The sequence below is a fragment of the Numenius arquata genome, chromosome 7 (assembly GCF_964106895.1).
Source record: "Numenius arquata chromosome 7, bNumArq3.hap1.1, whole genome shotgun sequence".
Classification (NCBI taxonomy): domain Eukaryota; kingdom Metazoa; phylum Chordata; class Aves; order Charadriiformes; family Scolopacidae; genus Numenius; species Numenius arquata.
In genome coordinates this window covers 35,315,863-35,333,475 of record NC_133582.1, presented here as the reverse complement: position 1 = coordinate 35,333,475, position 17,613 = coordinate 35,315,863, and the positions used below count along the sequence as shown (strand labels likewise).

Here is a 17,613-nt window from a genome sequence, read left to right as displayed (position 1 = left end):
GCATCCATTTTTAAGGGTGCTGTGGGAATCCTTTCTTAATAAGGACATTGTAAGAATTTGCTTTGAAATGAATTCTTTAATTTGTTTTTCAAACCAAGAATGGCTTTACTAGTCAGAAGCAAGTCAATCATATCTGCAGCCGTCTCTGTGTTGCCATACAGGTGGCTCATGCAAGTAGAATTATTTTCATATATATTTTAAGGAAAACCCTGCATGTTTATGTTTTTCTAGCCCAGAATTGTACTAGATTAAAAATGTTAAAGATGTTAAAACACACCACTGCTGAGTCCCCTAAAGACTGGTGAGGGAATTAAGATTAGCTAGATATGAAACCACAAAAAGCTCAAGTTTTGATCTGTTTTATGCGTGTAATGAAGACAAATTCATTATTTTATATTTTCATAAGAATAATTTCAGCTTAGCCAACAAATTCTACTTTAATTTTGAATGACAAATGCCTCCACTTTAAGATAAAGCTTTACATAAAGCTTGCGTTCTAGTTCCAAATTCAGATGCAGTATTAATTCCCTCTTCAAGAAAACCCTTAAGCTTATCACGAAGCATAGACTTGCATTTGTTGAAGTTATTTAGTACTAGATCAATAAATACATCCCTGCCTGACAGCAAAAAAACAACACACTCTTCTCCCAAGCTACTACTACTAACCAGAGGGGACCATATTGATAAGAAACTGGGCTCACCTCAGGTTAGGTATTTATTTCCTTACACTCGTCACCTGCAGACCCTCTCCTGTCCTTTCTGTTACGTGCTCTGCAGAGACATAAAGCCTGACTCAACCTATATCAGTAAGGTCCCCAGTCCTATTCGTTTCCAGTTATTTTGAGATGTGACACAAGTCTTTCTACACCAAGTAACCATGCTGTCGGTGTGAATGATGCTTCTGAGTACAATACGTTCAGCAGCTATGGTGAGCATCTCTTAAAGCAGACGTCTTGCGTGAATTCGTTTGTTTCACTAATCCACTTTAGCTAGCTATAAGGGAGCTGCCCAAACAGCTTAGAAGTTGTCAACTATCTTTCCGAGCAGACAGAAAGGCAGTTGGGGGGTCCTTCCTAAAAAGAATTAGGCACTGTTTTTTTTAAGAGGCATAAGGAGTGAGAGGAATGATGCTTAGGTAAGAGCTGGCATTGAGAGATGTTTTTCCTGAGACATGCAGCAGACACAGTAAAGGAGCGTTACTTGGAAATATTTCTGTATTTGGTTTCTGTTTTACCCTGATATTTGTATATCAGACTTCTAACATAAAGCAGAATTGTTCTGCAACAGAAGAATGCTATTGCTTGTTGTTCCACCCAAAACTCTAACAAGACTTGTGCCCCCATTTCATGTATGTTATATTAACAAATAGAGGACAAATTCAGCTTTTCTTATGCTACAGAAGTTTTTCTGTGATTGGTTTGCTGGCTATTTTAGCTTCCATTTGATTAGTCAGAACACCGGCAAGAAGTTCAGCATGGTTAAAGTGAGCTGCTGATTTAAGGAATTGATCCTATAGTATAGTTAACAGGCTACTTAAATTTAAATACTCAGTGGGGAGTATTGCAACTATGTCATCCTGTATATCTTCTCAGCATAAAGCAATATGTTATAGTGTGACTAAACCAAGTTAAAGGGCTTTTTGAGAATATGCAACTTGAAAGACTGGAAAAAAAAAGAGGTTATAACACTTATCTTCTGCACTATCTTGTAATTTTAGAAAGGACTTTCAGTTCTGAGGGCTGGAAAGCGTGTTTGGCCTTCTGTACTTAAGCACTTATGTAAAGTGTTGACAATGTTGGTATTTCCATTGGAAGAAAAAAGTAATCTGCATCTAGCCAGCCATGACCTCTGATGTCCTTATCTGAAAGACTGAAATGACATGCAAAGAAGTGCAAGCTCTGCAGTCCTGACACTGATGTTTTCTCTTGAGTTTGGTCTGAGAGCTGAGTTCTGCTGAGTTCTCTGGAGAACTGCCATGAGAAGTGGTCTTGTGCTAAAGTGGGTTTTTAATTGGTGAGTAGAAGTACCAAGCAGGCAGGGAAAGCTCTGAGGAAAGATTCACTGGAATCAAGATGCTTAGTTCATCAACTTCTGCTTGGCCTACAGCTTTTCCAGCCAGACTAAAATTCTTCACAATTTGTATTAAAAAAAAATAAAAAAATATCAAAACTTAATTAAAGAAAGTAAAAAGGAGAAGCTTTTACACTTGTGACCTAAGATATCAAAGTGCAATGTGTCCTGTCTTTTTCTAATTAATTTTCAATTTTGTTTCTCCAGGGTGACAAAGAAGCAGAACTAGGGCTTCCCTTCTCTCCACTGTGTGATCGCAAATCTACTATGGTTGCTCAGTCTCAAATAGGTATGTCCCTTTCGGTGCACACAAAGTAGCATCTTATAAGCAAAATTTACTCCTCTCTGTAGGTCTAAGATCATGGGGTTCTCTCATGATTTGGAGCTATGTTAAAGAGAGAAAATAAAGCACAATGGCATTACTTTACCCAGATCAACAATTCAAAGCTGAGGAGCCATTAAATCTAAGGTGATGGTTCCATGCAGTAACCAAGATAACTCTGATGTGCCTGCAGAGATGTCTACAGTGCCTGGTTATGACACTACTCCATGGTTTTCTGAGCTGTGAAGATGAGGCACACATGGCAATGTATTGTGATATGAGTATCATTGGTGGATATGAAAATGTAATGTCAGTCCCTTGGATGACCTGGGCAAAACCTACTGTGTGTCTTTCCATTTATTCTTTCCACCCTTTCCCTCCCAGTCGTTCAAGCCAACGAATATTTTTCACTGAAGCCAAGCAAACAGCAAGCCTTTTCTGCTCTACTCAATCAGAAACAATGATCTTTTTACAGACTCACCAACAGTGCTTTCTCCACCTCTTCTCCGGTTATTGAGTGAAAAAATAGAAGAATGAGGCAACAAGCCTGGTATTCAGTGAGAAAACTGAAGAAAGGCTAAGTGAAGTAAAACTGTTCAGGAGGCTGGGGGCAAAAAAGGACAATGGAAAAGATGGATTTTGGGTTGCATTTTTTTATACCTAGGAAGCAAGTAAAGCAGACAGAATGTGATCTAACCTCGATTGGAGAATAGGGTGCCAAATGGAATAACAAAAGAAAGATAACATGGACCCGAAAAATGAGGGAACTGAGTCCAGAAACGGAAAGAGAGAGAATGTATTAAAGGAAAACAAACAAAAAATTTGAAGTATGAAATTTCTCTCAAAGAATAAGACAAAGATATCCCTGAACCTAGGAAAGTTCAGATTCATATCTGTGGCTAAGAGCCATTTCTGTTTAATATTATTTCATTGTTCCTGTTAGGCAAGCGATTCTCCAAAGGACCCCATCCCAGATTTTTCTGGCTTTGGAAGTTTAGACAGTTCAGCCAAGAGTCTGAACTTGAAAAGCCCTATGCAAGCCTGGCCTGATTGCCAGACTTGTAGCGTTTACTCCTCTGCAGCAATAATCCAGAAGAGTGGGAAGGTGTGTAGGGCACAGTGCAACTGCTGAGCGCATTTGTGTTCTGCCAGCAGCTCGGTGGAAGGAAGCAGCAGCAAACTTGAAGTGCTGCAGTCTCAGCTGAAACCCATGTTGAGGACTTCTGGGCAGACTACATCTACTACTGTGCTATGGGAGAAGATAACTCTCTCACTCTCTGGCTGGTGTGGAAGGAAGCACGTGTAGAGACCTTCTCCTTCACATCCCTTATATCAGCTTTCAGATATGTCCCTCACTCCTTACAGGGAAGGGGAGTTGTGCTTCCATGGGGTGCCTCTACGCAGGGTTGTGTGTGCTTGGTTATCTGTTTTCCTTATCCTCCTCTTTTGTCCTCCTTTGCCTAGGAAGGCCAGGAGAGTCAAGAGACTTCTGCACTGATGCCCCTTCTGTCAAGCCACTGCAAAATTAATGGTGAATTAAACCATCACCAACACAATTCCACCTCATAAAAGAGGCACTCATCAGTATGCAAAGGCAACCTTATTTAGTCATATACTATTTGTCATTATATTTGATTTGTGCAGTTTAGTAATCCATTGACATTAATAGGCTACTCTCTGTAAGTCTTGCCTTCTAACATTATAAATTTTTCATTTCTCTGTCTGCTGCACATATTGGCAGAGTCTTTCTGTAACATCTACTTTGTTAAATCAAAACCTCTCATTTTTTTTGGCTATCTGTTGAGGTAATGCTGCCAAAGTTGTAGGCTACATTCTCATACAAATAATCTATTCCCATTCATTTATTTACCTGATTAATAGCCTTAACTATTCCATGGAATAGCAAGTACTACGTTTCTTTGCAAAAGTAAGTTCTTACTGAATTCCAAGTTATGCTATTATCTGCAGCAAGCAGCCATCAGTTCCCACAAATAAAAAACTTCTGTCCTTTGTGAAATAAAATTGTGCTCTTGATTCTGTCAGGGACAGAGCCTAGAAATCCTGTTCTGGTGGCTCGACTTGTTTGTAGTTGCTGGCTTGCTGCTCTAAGGTCACTGCAGATGCAACAACAGTGGGCAAACATTTCACAAATGCAGACTGAAGGTTTTGCAGTACGGACTTTTTCCATGGAAATTAAGTAATCTAACAGCAAAAACTTAGAATAATAGAATGGCTTAGGTTGGAAGAGACCTTAAAGATTATCAAATTTCAACCCCCTGCCCTGGGCAGGGACACCTCCCACCAGACCAGGTTGCTCCAAACCCTATCCAGCCTGGCCTTGAACCCCTCCAGGGATGGGGCAGCCACAGCTTCCCAGGGCAACCTGGGCCAGGCTCTCACCACCCTCATAGTGAAAAATTTCTTCCTGAGATCTATTCTAAATCTCTCCTCTTCCAGTTTGAAGCCATTACCCCTCATCCTATCACTACATGCCCTTGCAAAAAGTCCCTCTCCAGCTTTCTTACAGGCACCCTTCAGGTACCAGAAAGCTGCTATAAGGTCTAACTTCCTCAAAAGAAAGAATGTCTATCCTGTTGCTTCAGTTTGTGAAGAAATTCTTCAGGGTTTAAATTTATAATTAAAAAAACCTGAATATCAAATAATGAACTTACGTTTTAAAACCTATTAATATTAATGTTAATGACCAACTTATCATCCTTTTTCTTCTTCAAGAGAATGAGTGCAGTAAATATTTCTGTACCATAGTGAAGTACAGAAATCAGGAGATTCATGTCCAGAAGTCAGGCTGCGTATCAGAGTGGGAAGATGAACAAATTGCAAAGAAAACCAGGCCAGGATTTATATTTCCCAACAATATCAGGAGTTAAAGCTCCTCTGTCTGCCTCAGACTATAAGAAACTAGTTTGACTGGAGATCAGCCTTTGTTGTCATTGTCCTCTTTTGCAGCTGATAAATGTAGCAGCATCTTTTTATTTTTGTCCTTTGGCCAGCAAGAAAGAAAATTACAGCTTCAGAAAACATTGGATAGAGGCTGATGAATCTGTGCTGATGATTGTTTTTTTCTTTTTTTTTCTTTTTTTTGGGGGGGTGGTGGGCTTTAGGGAAACTGCCCTCTAGGCAGTGTTTGCTGTGGTGATGTTCTTAGGCGGAATGAATGAGCTCTAGGCATGTGCCTGGAATCCATCCTCAGTATACAGTGTTAATTGGTAAAATCATCTTAGTCACTGGGATACAGAAATATTTACCACAGTCATTCTATTGAGAAGAAAAAGGATGATAAGATGGTGATTAGCATTAATAGGTTCTAAAACCCAGGTTCATTATTTGATATTCAGGGTTTTTAATTAGCAAACTAAATCACTGTATTTAAATCCCAGTGTCTTTAGGTAAGAAGCGCAAGAACATGTTGGGGAGGAGGCACATGGGAATATGGCATAAGTTACATAATTACTAGTAAAGTCCTAAATTTTTTTTCTACAAACAGATTATGTTTGTCAACTTTATTATAATCCCCATTTTTAGGTAACACAGTTGAATAACTTATTCATGTTATAGGGAATAGAGGAAAAAATACCACTTATCAAAGAAAAGTTCTCCTAGGTCTTTGGGTTTGTTCAGCTGTGGTCCCGTGTGTCACCACTGCCTGTTGATGAGATGCAAGACTTGTCCTGGGGAAAACTTGTTTCTTAGACACTTACAATTGGACCTCGTGTTTATGTGCAAAAGTTGAGTATCTCAGGAAGCGGATCCCACCACCCTGCTGCTGAAGTTAGTGACGCAGTCATGCGTCGGATACCAGAGATTTGCATGTCTCAGGGCTGTTAGTGGTGATGAAGCAAATGGCAGCAGTATTACTTGCCAAGCAGAAGTGACAAGGTATACCATGGCTTGTGCTTTGTGGTCATTAAGAGGTAAAAAAAAATTAATTGAAGGGGAATAGAAGAGATATATAGACAGGCAGACACACACACATATATAAATCAAATTCTCATCATCCTCAGGATTCCTGTGGCAGACTTAACACTGTTCTCAGCCAATACAATTTCCAGTGTTTTAAAAAATTGTATGAAGTTTGCCGAGATTATCTGGGTTGTGATCTAGCACACAATTTCCTGTCATGGCTTTATACTGCATACATTTCTGTTTAACTCCCTGGGAGGAAGGGAGTTCTTTTTTCCCTAAATTTGAATAACTAAGACTGTCTCAGTCTTATGAAGGCACATGATTCAGATGGTCAGATGGGACTGAATGGATATTTTCTCCAGATTTACAGAATGTTAGTATGAAATTCTGACAACTTGCAAGTAACATTTTTAATTTGGCTAGGCATGAAAATACACTTAATTGCCCATTCTTTTAGAAATTTAGCAAAAATCAAGGGAGGGAAATGGGACTAGAAGGATGCTTAACTGCTTTGCACTCAAGATGTGCGTCATAGCATCTGTCAATTCAGGTGCCTGGCCTTCTCCTTTTATTGTTCTGCTATCACCTAGAATCGCTAGGGTCTGTTGTAGAAACGTATCATGATCCAGTCAAATTATAATATTATGAATGTATAATTAATCATTGGTAATTACCAAATCTTTAAAAATTGTAACAGTAGGGAAAGACCTGAATCCCGATGTGCCTGAGGAGGGATTAAGGACATTATTGCTTTCTTGGCTACCTGCAGCACTAAGAAATTTGCCAAGTGCTAAAATGAACATTAGAAATAGCACTTGCCCCAGGTGAGAATTTAGGGGAAGGTATAAGGTACGGTAAAATCCTCACTCTCCCTTTTTTTCTGTGCAACTTGGATTTTCCTTAATCTCATGAGTTTATGCCCACAGGGCCCTTCAGTCTGCCCTTCCCAACATTCAGATCAGAGCTGTGTTTATCTCTGCCAAACTGTATACTGAAGTAGAAATTATTTGGCCCTTTATTTTTTTTCCTTTCCTTATCTTAAAAAATGGGAGGAAAGCATCTAAATCTATTTTATCAACAAGAACGAGGTGCCTGAGCACCGAGGAGAGAATATTCACAGCAACCCACAGATATGCAGTAAGGGAGGTTTGCATGTAACTCCACATCAGCAAAGCTTACCAGTATTATTACTGTTACATTAATTTTCTGCTTTTAGAGAGTTCATCTTTGAAATTGAGTTTTATCCAAATTCGCTAAGAATTTGGCTTAAATATTACGCTCTGGTATAAAACAAGTTCTGATGCATCTATTTATGTTCTGATTTGCCAGTTTCTCTCCACTGTTTAAGTAGGTATCTTTTATTGCATGCTATATCCAGGCTCTTGGGTCAGAGATTAATGTATAACTCTGTCTTCCTTTTCTAGTATTTGCCTACCCCTCTTTGAAGGTATAAATTTTTTAATCTCTCTTTTGCAGTGTGGTTGTCTGCAATCACTACCTGCTTGGCTCTGCTTGTGTTTCTGCTCAGGTTTCATTGATTTCATCGTGGAACCCACTTTTACTGTGCTGACCGACATGACTGAGAAGATTGTGACTCCACTCATCGATGAAGCTTCCCGCTCTGGCATGTCTGGGTTCAGGCGTTCCAGGTGAATAACCACACGCACTCTCCCTTCACTCCGCACGTGCTGCCCTTTTGCCCAACTCCCGCGATTTCCCCTCCACAGTATATGTCTTCCATGTGGCTTGAAGCACCATATCCACATTGCCAACACTGCAGCTCACCTTGTGATGTGGCTTCGTTGCAGAAACTCCAGCCCAAGGGAGGGCAAAGAGGGAGGCTGGCATGAACCTGAGCCGTGCCTCCAAAGGCAGTGAGCAGAAAAGGTTGTAGCCATGCAACCAGGTGAACTTCAGTGCTCTCTCAGTCACTAATGTCAAAGAGAAGGTAGAGGCAGTCATTGGGAGGCACTGATTCCTACAGGTCTAGAAGTATAAACGGGACTGAAAAGAGGACTGGGCAGTATAAGCACACTTTAGTGACAGTATTAAGGGTTACGCAAATGTTTGAAGCACCACTAGAATTCACCTGGAGTGTAAGGACTCTTGGCCCATTCAACCTGGTCTGCTGTTGTAGAGAAATTACTCTTCTAGTAGTTTCAGGGAAAGGGCATGTCTTGGGATTCAAATACCAGTTGCTAGTGCTCCCTAGAATAGGGCTACCAAGTCAGTATTCCCTTTCCCAGGTGACTTCTTTACTCTTGGGCTGTTACACAAAGACCAAGCACTAATATCTTTCTTTGTCAGTCATCTTGCTGACTTCAGTAAAAAGTGCACAATGAAGTGTCCATTCTTGAAAGGCAACTGTAGGGTCTGTAACTGAAATGAGTGCCTGATTTCAGCGTCAGCTGAAGTCACAAAGCCCCGGACAGAGGTTGGCCTCCTGTCCTATGCCTAGTGTCCTATGCCTAGTGGCTCTCATTGATGAATTTTAGGAGGTTCCTCCTTTAATATATTTGTTTTGTAGAATTGTCTGACTCTCCAATGAATATTTAGGGAGTGGAGATGCAAAACAAAGGTAATGGCAAAATTTGAGTGATTCTATTTCTTAGGGACTACGGATACCAAAAAATAAGCAGGGAAAAGCTGCCCTTTATTTCTGATACTGTCTCAGGTTGTGCTGTTTGCTTTAACATTGGTTGCCCTGGGATAGGAGGGAGGGAGGGAGGGGAGGATGAGGGATTCAAGCTTAGTTTTGGTTATCCTAGTTGACTCTGTTAAGTTATTTAGACTTATAGTCATTATTTCTTCTTAGCTGTATTTGGGTATATGCGATACTGATTTCTTCTGTGTTTTGTGATCTTGTGTCGCAGTCTGAATAGCATTAGTCCCTCCGAAGTTAAAAGATCAAGTGTCAAGAGCACTGGGTCCGAAGGAAGTGCCTCACTCAACTGCTCCATACTCACTGTGGACTTCAAATGTTTTAAAGCCACCTGGACTGAGGTGGTGCAGCAGAACCGGGAGAAATGGAAAGCGCAAGCCACCAAAGGTAACAGCCAAGCTTCTTAGTGAAAGAATAAAAATTCTTTGACCTCTACTTCAAGCTCTTCTTCAATCAAATAATTCTCCAAGTAAGCACTGTTAGTTTGAAAGAATCTGCTTCTCAAGGTCAACAACCCACCCTGAGTTCAGAAAGATAGGAATATTGTTACTCATATGTGCCTTGTACTCTTCTCACGTGGTGTAAGTGCATGTAATGAAGAGAATGTGGATAGTGGGAGGAAAAAACCTAATTGTAAGGCAGGTCTCCTAAAATCATGAATCAGGCTCAGGATGGATGCAAAAATAGCTGGGATGTATTTGTAGAGATAAGTTATTGATTGTGCAATATTAAGATTGAAAGAGGTTTGGATGATAGTTCAGGGGAGGACAGGATATTCCGGATTCACAAGCTGGTTAATATTTTTAGTGTTAACTTGGATAATGAATTGGAAACTATGCTGCAAATGCTCGTGATGTTGTGAATCTGGGAGGTACTGCAAATATTTCAGAAGAATATGAGGGCTGATTTGGTTGCAAGTTGACCAGGGTTCAATATTGTCATGGTATTGGAAAAAAAAAAAACAAACAACAAAACCAAAACCCAGACCAAAACAAAAAGACCCCAGACCTTGCTTCTAAGCCCCCTCTGGCATCCTTCTTGTCTATCCAGCAGTAACAAGGCCCCCGCAGCAGTGCTGTGTCCAGTTTTGATCACTGCAGTTCAGGAAACATATGGGTCAGTTGCAGACAATGTGCTGTACAGCAATGCAAATGATAATAACTGTTGTTCATAACTGAGAAGGGTTACACCTGAAAGCATTTGTCTGAAGACTACTGCAGCTGCAAAATAAGGGAACCATTTTTTTATTCAAATACCCACGGCTTAACAGAGGAGAAAAAATTGGCAGGTGATTATAACCTGATAATAGGTTAGACATTGGCAAATCTCTGCTGTTGGAGATCTTTCAGAGCTAATGAGAGTCGTCTACTGAGAACGACTTAGGTGTAACTGCTCTTTGCCTCCATGGGCTGGATGATTGCCCAAGGTCTCCTTGAGCCCTGAGGTGATTTAGAACAGCGTTTGAACCAAAAAAGGAGGAATGTATCACTGATTAATTTTTTTTCCTTTCTTAAACTGTTTTTGATACAATTTCTTCTCTGAGCTGAATGCTTGTTACTCAAAGCCTTATTTAATGGAGTTGTTTCATATAAATAGAAGGAGTTTGATTTTAATGTATTACATGGCCTTGGATTCAGGGCTGATGGAATATTTGGGGCAGTTTGCCCAAGCAGATTGTTCCTCTCCAACTGAAAGGTCTGTGCAAGAACGAACGCATTATTATTCAAATTAAATTTTCCTTTGTGATTAAAACTTGCTATTCAGGAAAAGCCTTTCTAGGTATTCCATGAAAATGAAAACAAAAACATAATTAAAAATCTGCTTATTTGCCAGGGGCTTTTTTAGCTTTTTTTTTTTTTTTAATTGGTATTTACTATTTCACAGTTCTTCGTGGACCAAACAAATTAAAGCTAACTCAACAAGCAAAACATTTAACATGGTCAGTGTCTCATGGTACAGGAGGGTTGAGTGAATGAAGCCAATACAATTAACTACTTTTAAGGATTTAATTTCAACATGTACCATACATACTTACTTGTCTACTAAGTATCTACTAGATAAAAATCTTATATTCAAGAGACACCTGTGGGGAAATAAATAAAACATATCTTACGTTTCACCTAAAGCAAACGTGTAGAGTAGATTGTAATAGATTCTGGATATTTAACTTTTAAATGTGCTTTATGCCCACTTGCAGTGACTGCTTTGCATAAAGAATTCTTTCTAAATGTGCACATGTAAATGTCAAGTTATGATTCAAGGGGATGTGGACACATTGCTTAGCTAATGCTGCTACTGGTAATATGTATTGATGCAGTATTTCATATCCATTCTTTACAGAGTATCCTGATGATAAGTGTTTGGTTATTAATACTTAAGCTGGAGAGGAACATGTTTTATTTTTAATTCTCTCATGAAAAAATCCTTCTAGCAGCTCCTGAGGGTTGTCTATGGAAGAGTTAGTTGATCACATGAAAGCAGAGAGCTCACCACTCTGCATTATTAGACACGGGAGCCCTTGAGTAGGTCATTTTATCTTTCTGACAACCTTTGGCCCTGAATTTGGTAGCCCTTGATTTACTTTACGTTTTTGCCAAACTTCATCGCCAATAACTTGGATCAGGGCCCCGGATTATGGGTTAAAGATTCAGAAAGCCGTCTCAGCTTCTGTTCATCTGAATTCATTGACTTTCACACAATTTCTGTGTTTCTGGGTGCATTTAGCAGCCCAAGCACGCATAATTTTTTATCCTGAAAGATTTGTATAGACTCAGCATACCTTTGCATGGGCTGGGCACTAAGGAACTGTTCTTGGACTCCAGAGCCCTCACATCAAAGCCTTTGCTTGCTGCTGACTTGCCGCAGGTCTCTGCGCCTCCCTCCATCTGCCTGCCCTGTTTCAGCCATATGCAGCCGGGGCTGCCACGCAGCAGGAGTCTGCATTGCCGACTCCCTTCAAACCGGTCTCTTGCCATGCATCAAGATGCTCTGCCAATAAAAATAAGAATTATTAAGAGAAGACAGATAAAGCATTTAACTCTTGATTGACAACAAATAGCAACCGGGGACCACAAGGGAAGGAAACCTGTCTATTATTGTTTTCACTATTATTATTATTAAATTATTTGTAGAATACTGTATTCCCTTTGGTAGTGGAATTGTCCCTAGAAGCCTCAGTGAGCTGTTCTATCCTGAGTGTGATATTTATAGAAAATTTCTTGGACAGTGTGGGCAAAGTTAGTGGGTTTATTACTGATGGCTTTTTCCTTAAAGGATCATCATTAAATAGCTACAAATTAAAAAACTGAATAAACAAACACCCTGATGTGCAAAGCACCATTTAGATAAAGTATTTTCCGGCATTAATTTTGACAAAAGGCACTCATCCAATGGTGCTGTAGCAAGCCTCAGTCTCCTGAGCTGAATTTCTCTCCTGTGGTTCAGATGCAAAATGCAGCATTTTTTTTCAGGTCCCCAAATGAGAGGAAGCATTCTGTATACCATGAGACTCCAGGGAAAACACCAACATGCATAGCTGAGCTATCTATGGAAGCTACCATAGATTTCAGGAATGATTAATAAAGTGAGGGGGGGTCATATCTAATTTAATTATAGTTTCATGTAAGTCGTAATTTATTAATTTAAAAAATAATTAACTTTAGTTTGCTGCTGACAAGGAAATACAGATTGACATTTCTTATAAGGATGGCTTTCCCCCTTTCTGTCTTGTATGCCATTGTTATATTTTTCTCCAAACTGGTTCTGATTCATTCATAAGAAGTATTTGACAAGACACTTAGAAATTCTTTTGTAATTTCTGCTCACTGGCCAGGGCTCTGCTCCTGTAAGGAGCAAAACATCTTCTTTATAGATGTCAAGAACAGTTCCATAGGACCAAGGTACACTTTATTCAGTGTTTTGTAGGATTTTGTAGAACCTGTTCCTCTACTCATCAACTTACACAGTCTCTCAGAAAACAGGATCTGTGATTCCTATCACAATTAAAGTGCAGTTGGTTACCCGTGATGGGATAATGAGCGGGCCGGGATATTGCCAATCCAGAAATCTTGAATACAGGCATGGGACAGTCACTCTGAATGCTTAGATTCAGTATGGATATATATGCTCTGAAGCTACATAAGTTCACAGGTTCCAAATTGAGTGTGTGCTGAGATTCTCGGATGCTTTTGCAGATTAAGTCTCTACTGATCATGGAAAAAGGGGAAAAAATTATGGAGTCTCTGCCCAGAGCCTGTGCACACCCAGCCCTTTTTATTAGCTCAAGGCTTGCAGTGAGGGTCTGTGGTTTTGTCCTGCTTTCCAGTCTGACGTAGGAAGCCACACACAGCCTTTCCAGCCTAGTCTGTGGGTGTGTGCTGTACCCGACCTGGGTTAGAAATGTAGTGGTCTCAATATTTGGACCCAAAGTGATTTACAGCCTGTGTTATAAATAAGTGTTGCACCAGGACCTAAGGTCTGGATAAGAACAAGAGCAGTATCTTGAATGGGGGAAATTTGCTTCTCTATGAATTTTTTTTTTTTTTTCTGAATGACTATTTTGAAATGCTGCTGTTGTTCAACACTGACTTTTGAATTTATACCTTTTGAATTTATGAAAGTCTTATTTGACTGTAAGACTTTCTGGGATAGAAGGGCAAGTACTAGTGGCAATACATTAGGCTGCCAAGAGAGGACAGAGCCATAAGAATAACGGTAAGTGGAAGGGAAGAGATTAGGAAGCTGGCATTGGAAGCAACCTGGAACAAGAAGAGGGAAAAGCAGATATCAAAGAACCAAAACTTTTTATGTGCTTAGTTATATGGTACAGTATGAGATAAACCAAATGGCATTTGACTGGTTGTTGTGTGTCAAAAATGAAACTAACCTTGACACACCTAAAACCTTCAATAGCTAATATCTCTTTTTTATTTGCCTTTTAAGAATTTTGAGGAACTGCATTTTCAGAGTTGATCCTTATGTAGTAAAAAAGGACGTGCACATAATATACATTTAGGCCAACATGGAGTGTTTTTTCCAGAATGCTTTCTTAAATGTGCTCCTGTGCTTTTCTTCCCTTGTCAAGTCAATTCCTACATTTATCTAAGTAAAAGCTGTTTGCATGTAAAAAGCTGAAGTAGATTTAGATGTGTGAGTTGTATCATTCTTGTCAAATTGACTGATAATCGTGACTTTTTTCCTCGTTTTGCTTCTCTCTTTGCTGAAGATGCAGAAGAAAAAGCTAAGAAAGAAGCAGAAGAAAATGCTCATCAGGGAACAGATGAAAAGGATGAGAAGAAGCCAGCTGAAGATGCCACAGCAGCAAAGACGGAGAACAGCAAAGAACCAAATCCTGGGGAAAACAGAAGCGCAGATTCCAGTAAGAATCATGTAAATGGGACTCAGCAAACTGGGGTGAACAAACATGAAGCCTCTCAAGGGAAAAATGTACTTAGGACAGATAAGGCAATGGACTCTCATTACGCAGTGGGAGAAGAGAAACAGCATGTCCAGAATGGTGAGTTCTCTCCTTCCACTGAAACATAGATCCAGCCCTAAAACAAGTCTCTCACCTCAGTGATAGGGGAACCTGATGCCCTGGGCCCAGAGCCTCTTCCTGGACATTGGCATAGTCACCTGCATATGGGAATTGGAGACTGTAACCAAGTAGTGTTCTTCCATAGAAGATAGGGTTCATCGTACGTGTTTGGGCACTTTTGGAGGAAAGGAAAAAATTACTTTTCTCATGGAAATGAAGCAGCCTGTTATGATACACAGACTGAAAAGCTGAAACAAATATTCTTGTTTCAATGAACAACTTCATTGCTTGGGTAACTGGCAGAGGAGAAGCCAAAGTTGGCTTATAAATTCTTTTTAAGGCCAATTAAAGGTACCTTTTAACTGAGTCTCAGATATGAATATGTTTAGGGACAGATGATTTTTCCCCCTCCTCTGTCTTTAAGAGTTATTTTATTTATGCTTCCTTTGCTCATTTTTTTTGTTAGGGCAGTCACTAGCCTTTTTTGGAGATTTTTTTTTTGTCAGAAATTTTATTCCAGTGTTTTAACTTGCTATAGAACTGAGTTAAAATAAGAATCCCATTTTGCACCCAAAAAAAGTGGAAACAATATTGGAAAATTGCATTAAACATTAAAAAAAAAAAAAAATTAGACCGATGATAACTGATCTGTTGTCTCTTGGCCATTTCACTGTCCTTCCCTCCCCAGCTCCTGCTCCCCAAAGCTGTTATCAAAAAATGGCAGTGCACCCACATGTGACTTGTCACAAACGTGGCTAGTATCAGCCAGTTGAAAACCAGCAAAAGACTCAGAAGCATCCTCTTAGAAAAAGCCTGAGTGAGCATACAGGCCTTGAAAGTCCCAGGCTCAGGCAGTGAGTTTAGTTTGCAGCAGAGGCAGAAATCCTGTTTAAAACATCCTTTATATGATTTTCATGTATTTCACTTGGCTGCTGGCCTTTCCCAGTGATCCCTTCATCATTAGATTTTTTTTAGATTGGAATCTGAGGGGATCTGAGCTGTCATGCTCTGTGATGCATGGAATTCTTCTTCAGACAGTGTTGCACAGGTGAATAGGAATGGGCCCCCCAAGAAGACAAAAAGGTTGGGGACATATGAAATCCCAGCGAGAACGCATCAGACTTTTCTTCTGAAATCATTTGTTTTTCAGTCTTCTAATAGTATAGGGGCTAAATCTGCTCTAGTGATTTTGACAGTGCCTTTTTCTGTAATGTCTCTCTGCTGCAAGTGTCAAAAACGCTTTGAAAGTAATTGTAATGATTTCTGAAAATTAGTCTATTCCTCAGGAAAAGAAATTCTGCTCCTTAATTTATGGGAAAAGGCCTTTATGAGGTACAATCATGGCAGAGTCTTTGGAGACTGATGAAATCCTAACATTCATATCTCTGGGTTCACCATAGCTTCCTTTATGCCTGTATGTTAATATCTCATCATAAGGAATTTGCCTTATTATTTCTCTGCGTTTGTAATCCCTTTCAAAAAGATCATTATGATCATCATTCTACTCTGCTGCTGGCAGTATGGCAGAGTAGATATTACAATACTCAAAAGTCCCCTATTCATAATAAGTTCTATTCAATGAAAATTCAGAAATTGTGTTGTCAGATGAGTTTAAAGTCTCTCTCAGTCACTTGCTGCCCGTGTGCTTTCTCAGAGAGATCAAACTGTGCAATAACGTATGTGTGGATGTTCGTCATCTTTTCCCGCACACACTTAGTGTCAAGCAACTTCTTTATGCAATGTTCAAATAAAGCATTATCAGCTTATCATACCATCAGCCACCACCATGGTGGAGGAAATTCGAGAAGACTTTTTACTTTTCTAGAAACATTTTCATTTAATTTCCTGAAGACAGTGTACTTTTAGAGGCCACCTTTGTCAAGCAGACACCTCAACCCTGCTTGGAGCTGCTTATACCTCTGTTCAAGGAGTCCAAACCAGTGGCAGTGTGATCAGCTGAGGAGGTTGCTAATTGTCCTGTACCATCTTGCTTTTATTTTTCTCTCACTGACACAGCTTAGGAACTAAAATATGAAAAGCTTTGGCTCTGAATGGGAACTGAACAGGACATGTTTTTTCCATCTTGTTTAATATTTTAAGATTTGAAAACCATTCCTTGTTTATACTGTGATGAAACTTAGTTGGAGAGAGAGATCAATCCTCTGTCATCCAAGAATAACAAATATTCTAGTGTTTAGGGCACAATATGGAAGAGGGAGCTTTTGCTTCTCTACAGTCTCTCATATTTTGAGCTGTTCCAAAAATAAGTACCCACTGGCAATGACTATTTTGAAGGCAGATCAGATCCTCTTTAACACTTAATATCTATAATCTTGATCCAGAGGCTCTGAAGTTGTTATAGTAACAAAAATAGTAATACAAATGGAATAAGCATTACTTTAACATACCTCACATTTACAAAATTCTGAAGTGAGACTTTTACAGCTTTTTGTGTTGAGGTGTGGGTCACAAATTCATTGCTACTCTTCCAGGGGAAAAGGACAAGCTGCCTGCTCCCATCTGGGCAGGCTGGTGTTGCTTCTCTGGACATCTAAAAGAAGGACTTCTTCTTTGCTGCTGTTTGGACACTGCAGCTGAAAGAGCCCTGTTCTGCTAGAGCTCTCCCCATAAGTTATTTTTTATTTGATCTTTCACTTGGCATTCTCTTTCAATGAAGGGATGGTGTGGCAAGGTCTGGTGTGCTCTGCTGTATGACTGAGAGAGGACAGAAAATGAGAGTGTCTCTGGTTAGCCTTCCTGGCTTCTTAAATACGCCCCAGCTTAAGTTGCCATTTTCATTCTGCATCAACCATTGCTCTGGCAAAGGCCTTGCTTTCCTGCTTTGCTATAGAATCTCTCAGGCTAGGTCTGAGATCAGTGCTAGGATAATTGTTTGCTTCCTGGTACCATGGTCAAAAGACCAAGCCAAATGAATCTGTGGATAAAGGAAACCGGTAAGAGAAAGTTAGACAAAATTATACGACTGTTTGGGATATCTAAGGTGGTTCTTTAATGCGGAGACCTATGATGAAGTCTTGTGGGGTCCTAGTCCTTTAAAAGTGTGTTTCAGAGTCCTGATTTTGAAATGAAGGTTGTGCT

At 39.8% G+C, this 17,613-nt stretch overlaps 1 protein-coding gene across 6 annotated transcripts in view; it reads left to right on the top strand.

The window, feature by feature from the left end:
- Positions 1 to 17,613, top strand: part of PDE1C (phosphodiesterase 1C) — a 334,640-nt gene that overhangs the window by 280,491 nt on the left and 36,536 nt on the right. For 3 of the 6 annotated variants that reach the window (XM_074150406.1, XM_074150407.1, XM_074150409.1), the window contains 4 exons: positions 2,278 to 2,359; positions 7,845 to 7,965; positions 9,190 to 9,365; positions 14,209 to 14,493. In XM_074150406.1, the coding sequence (XP_074006507.1) occupies positions 2,278 to 2,359; positions 7,845 to 7,965; positions 9,190 to 9,365; positions 14,209 to 14,493 (664 nt within the window). Of the gene's footprint in view, positions 1 to 2,277; positions 2,360 to 7,844; positions 7,966 to 9,189; positions 9,366 to 14,202; positions 14,494 to 17,613 lie in introns of all 6 variants that reach the window. The other 3 variants (XM_074150412.1, XM_074150411.1, XM_074150408.1) reach the window with 2 other exon arrangements.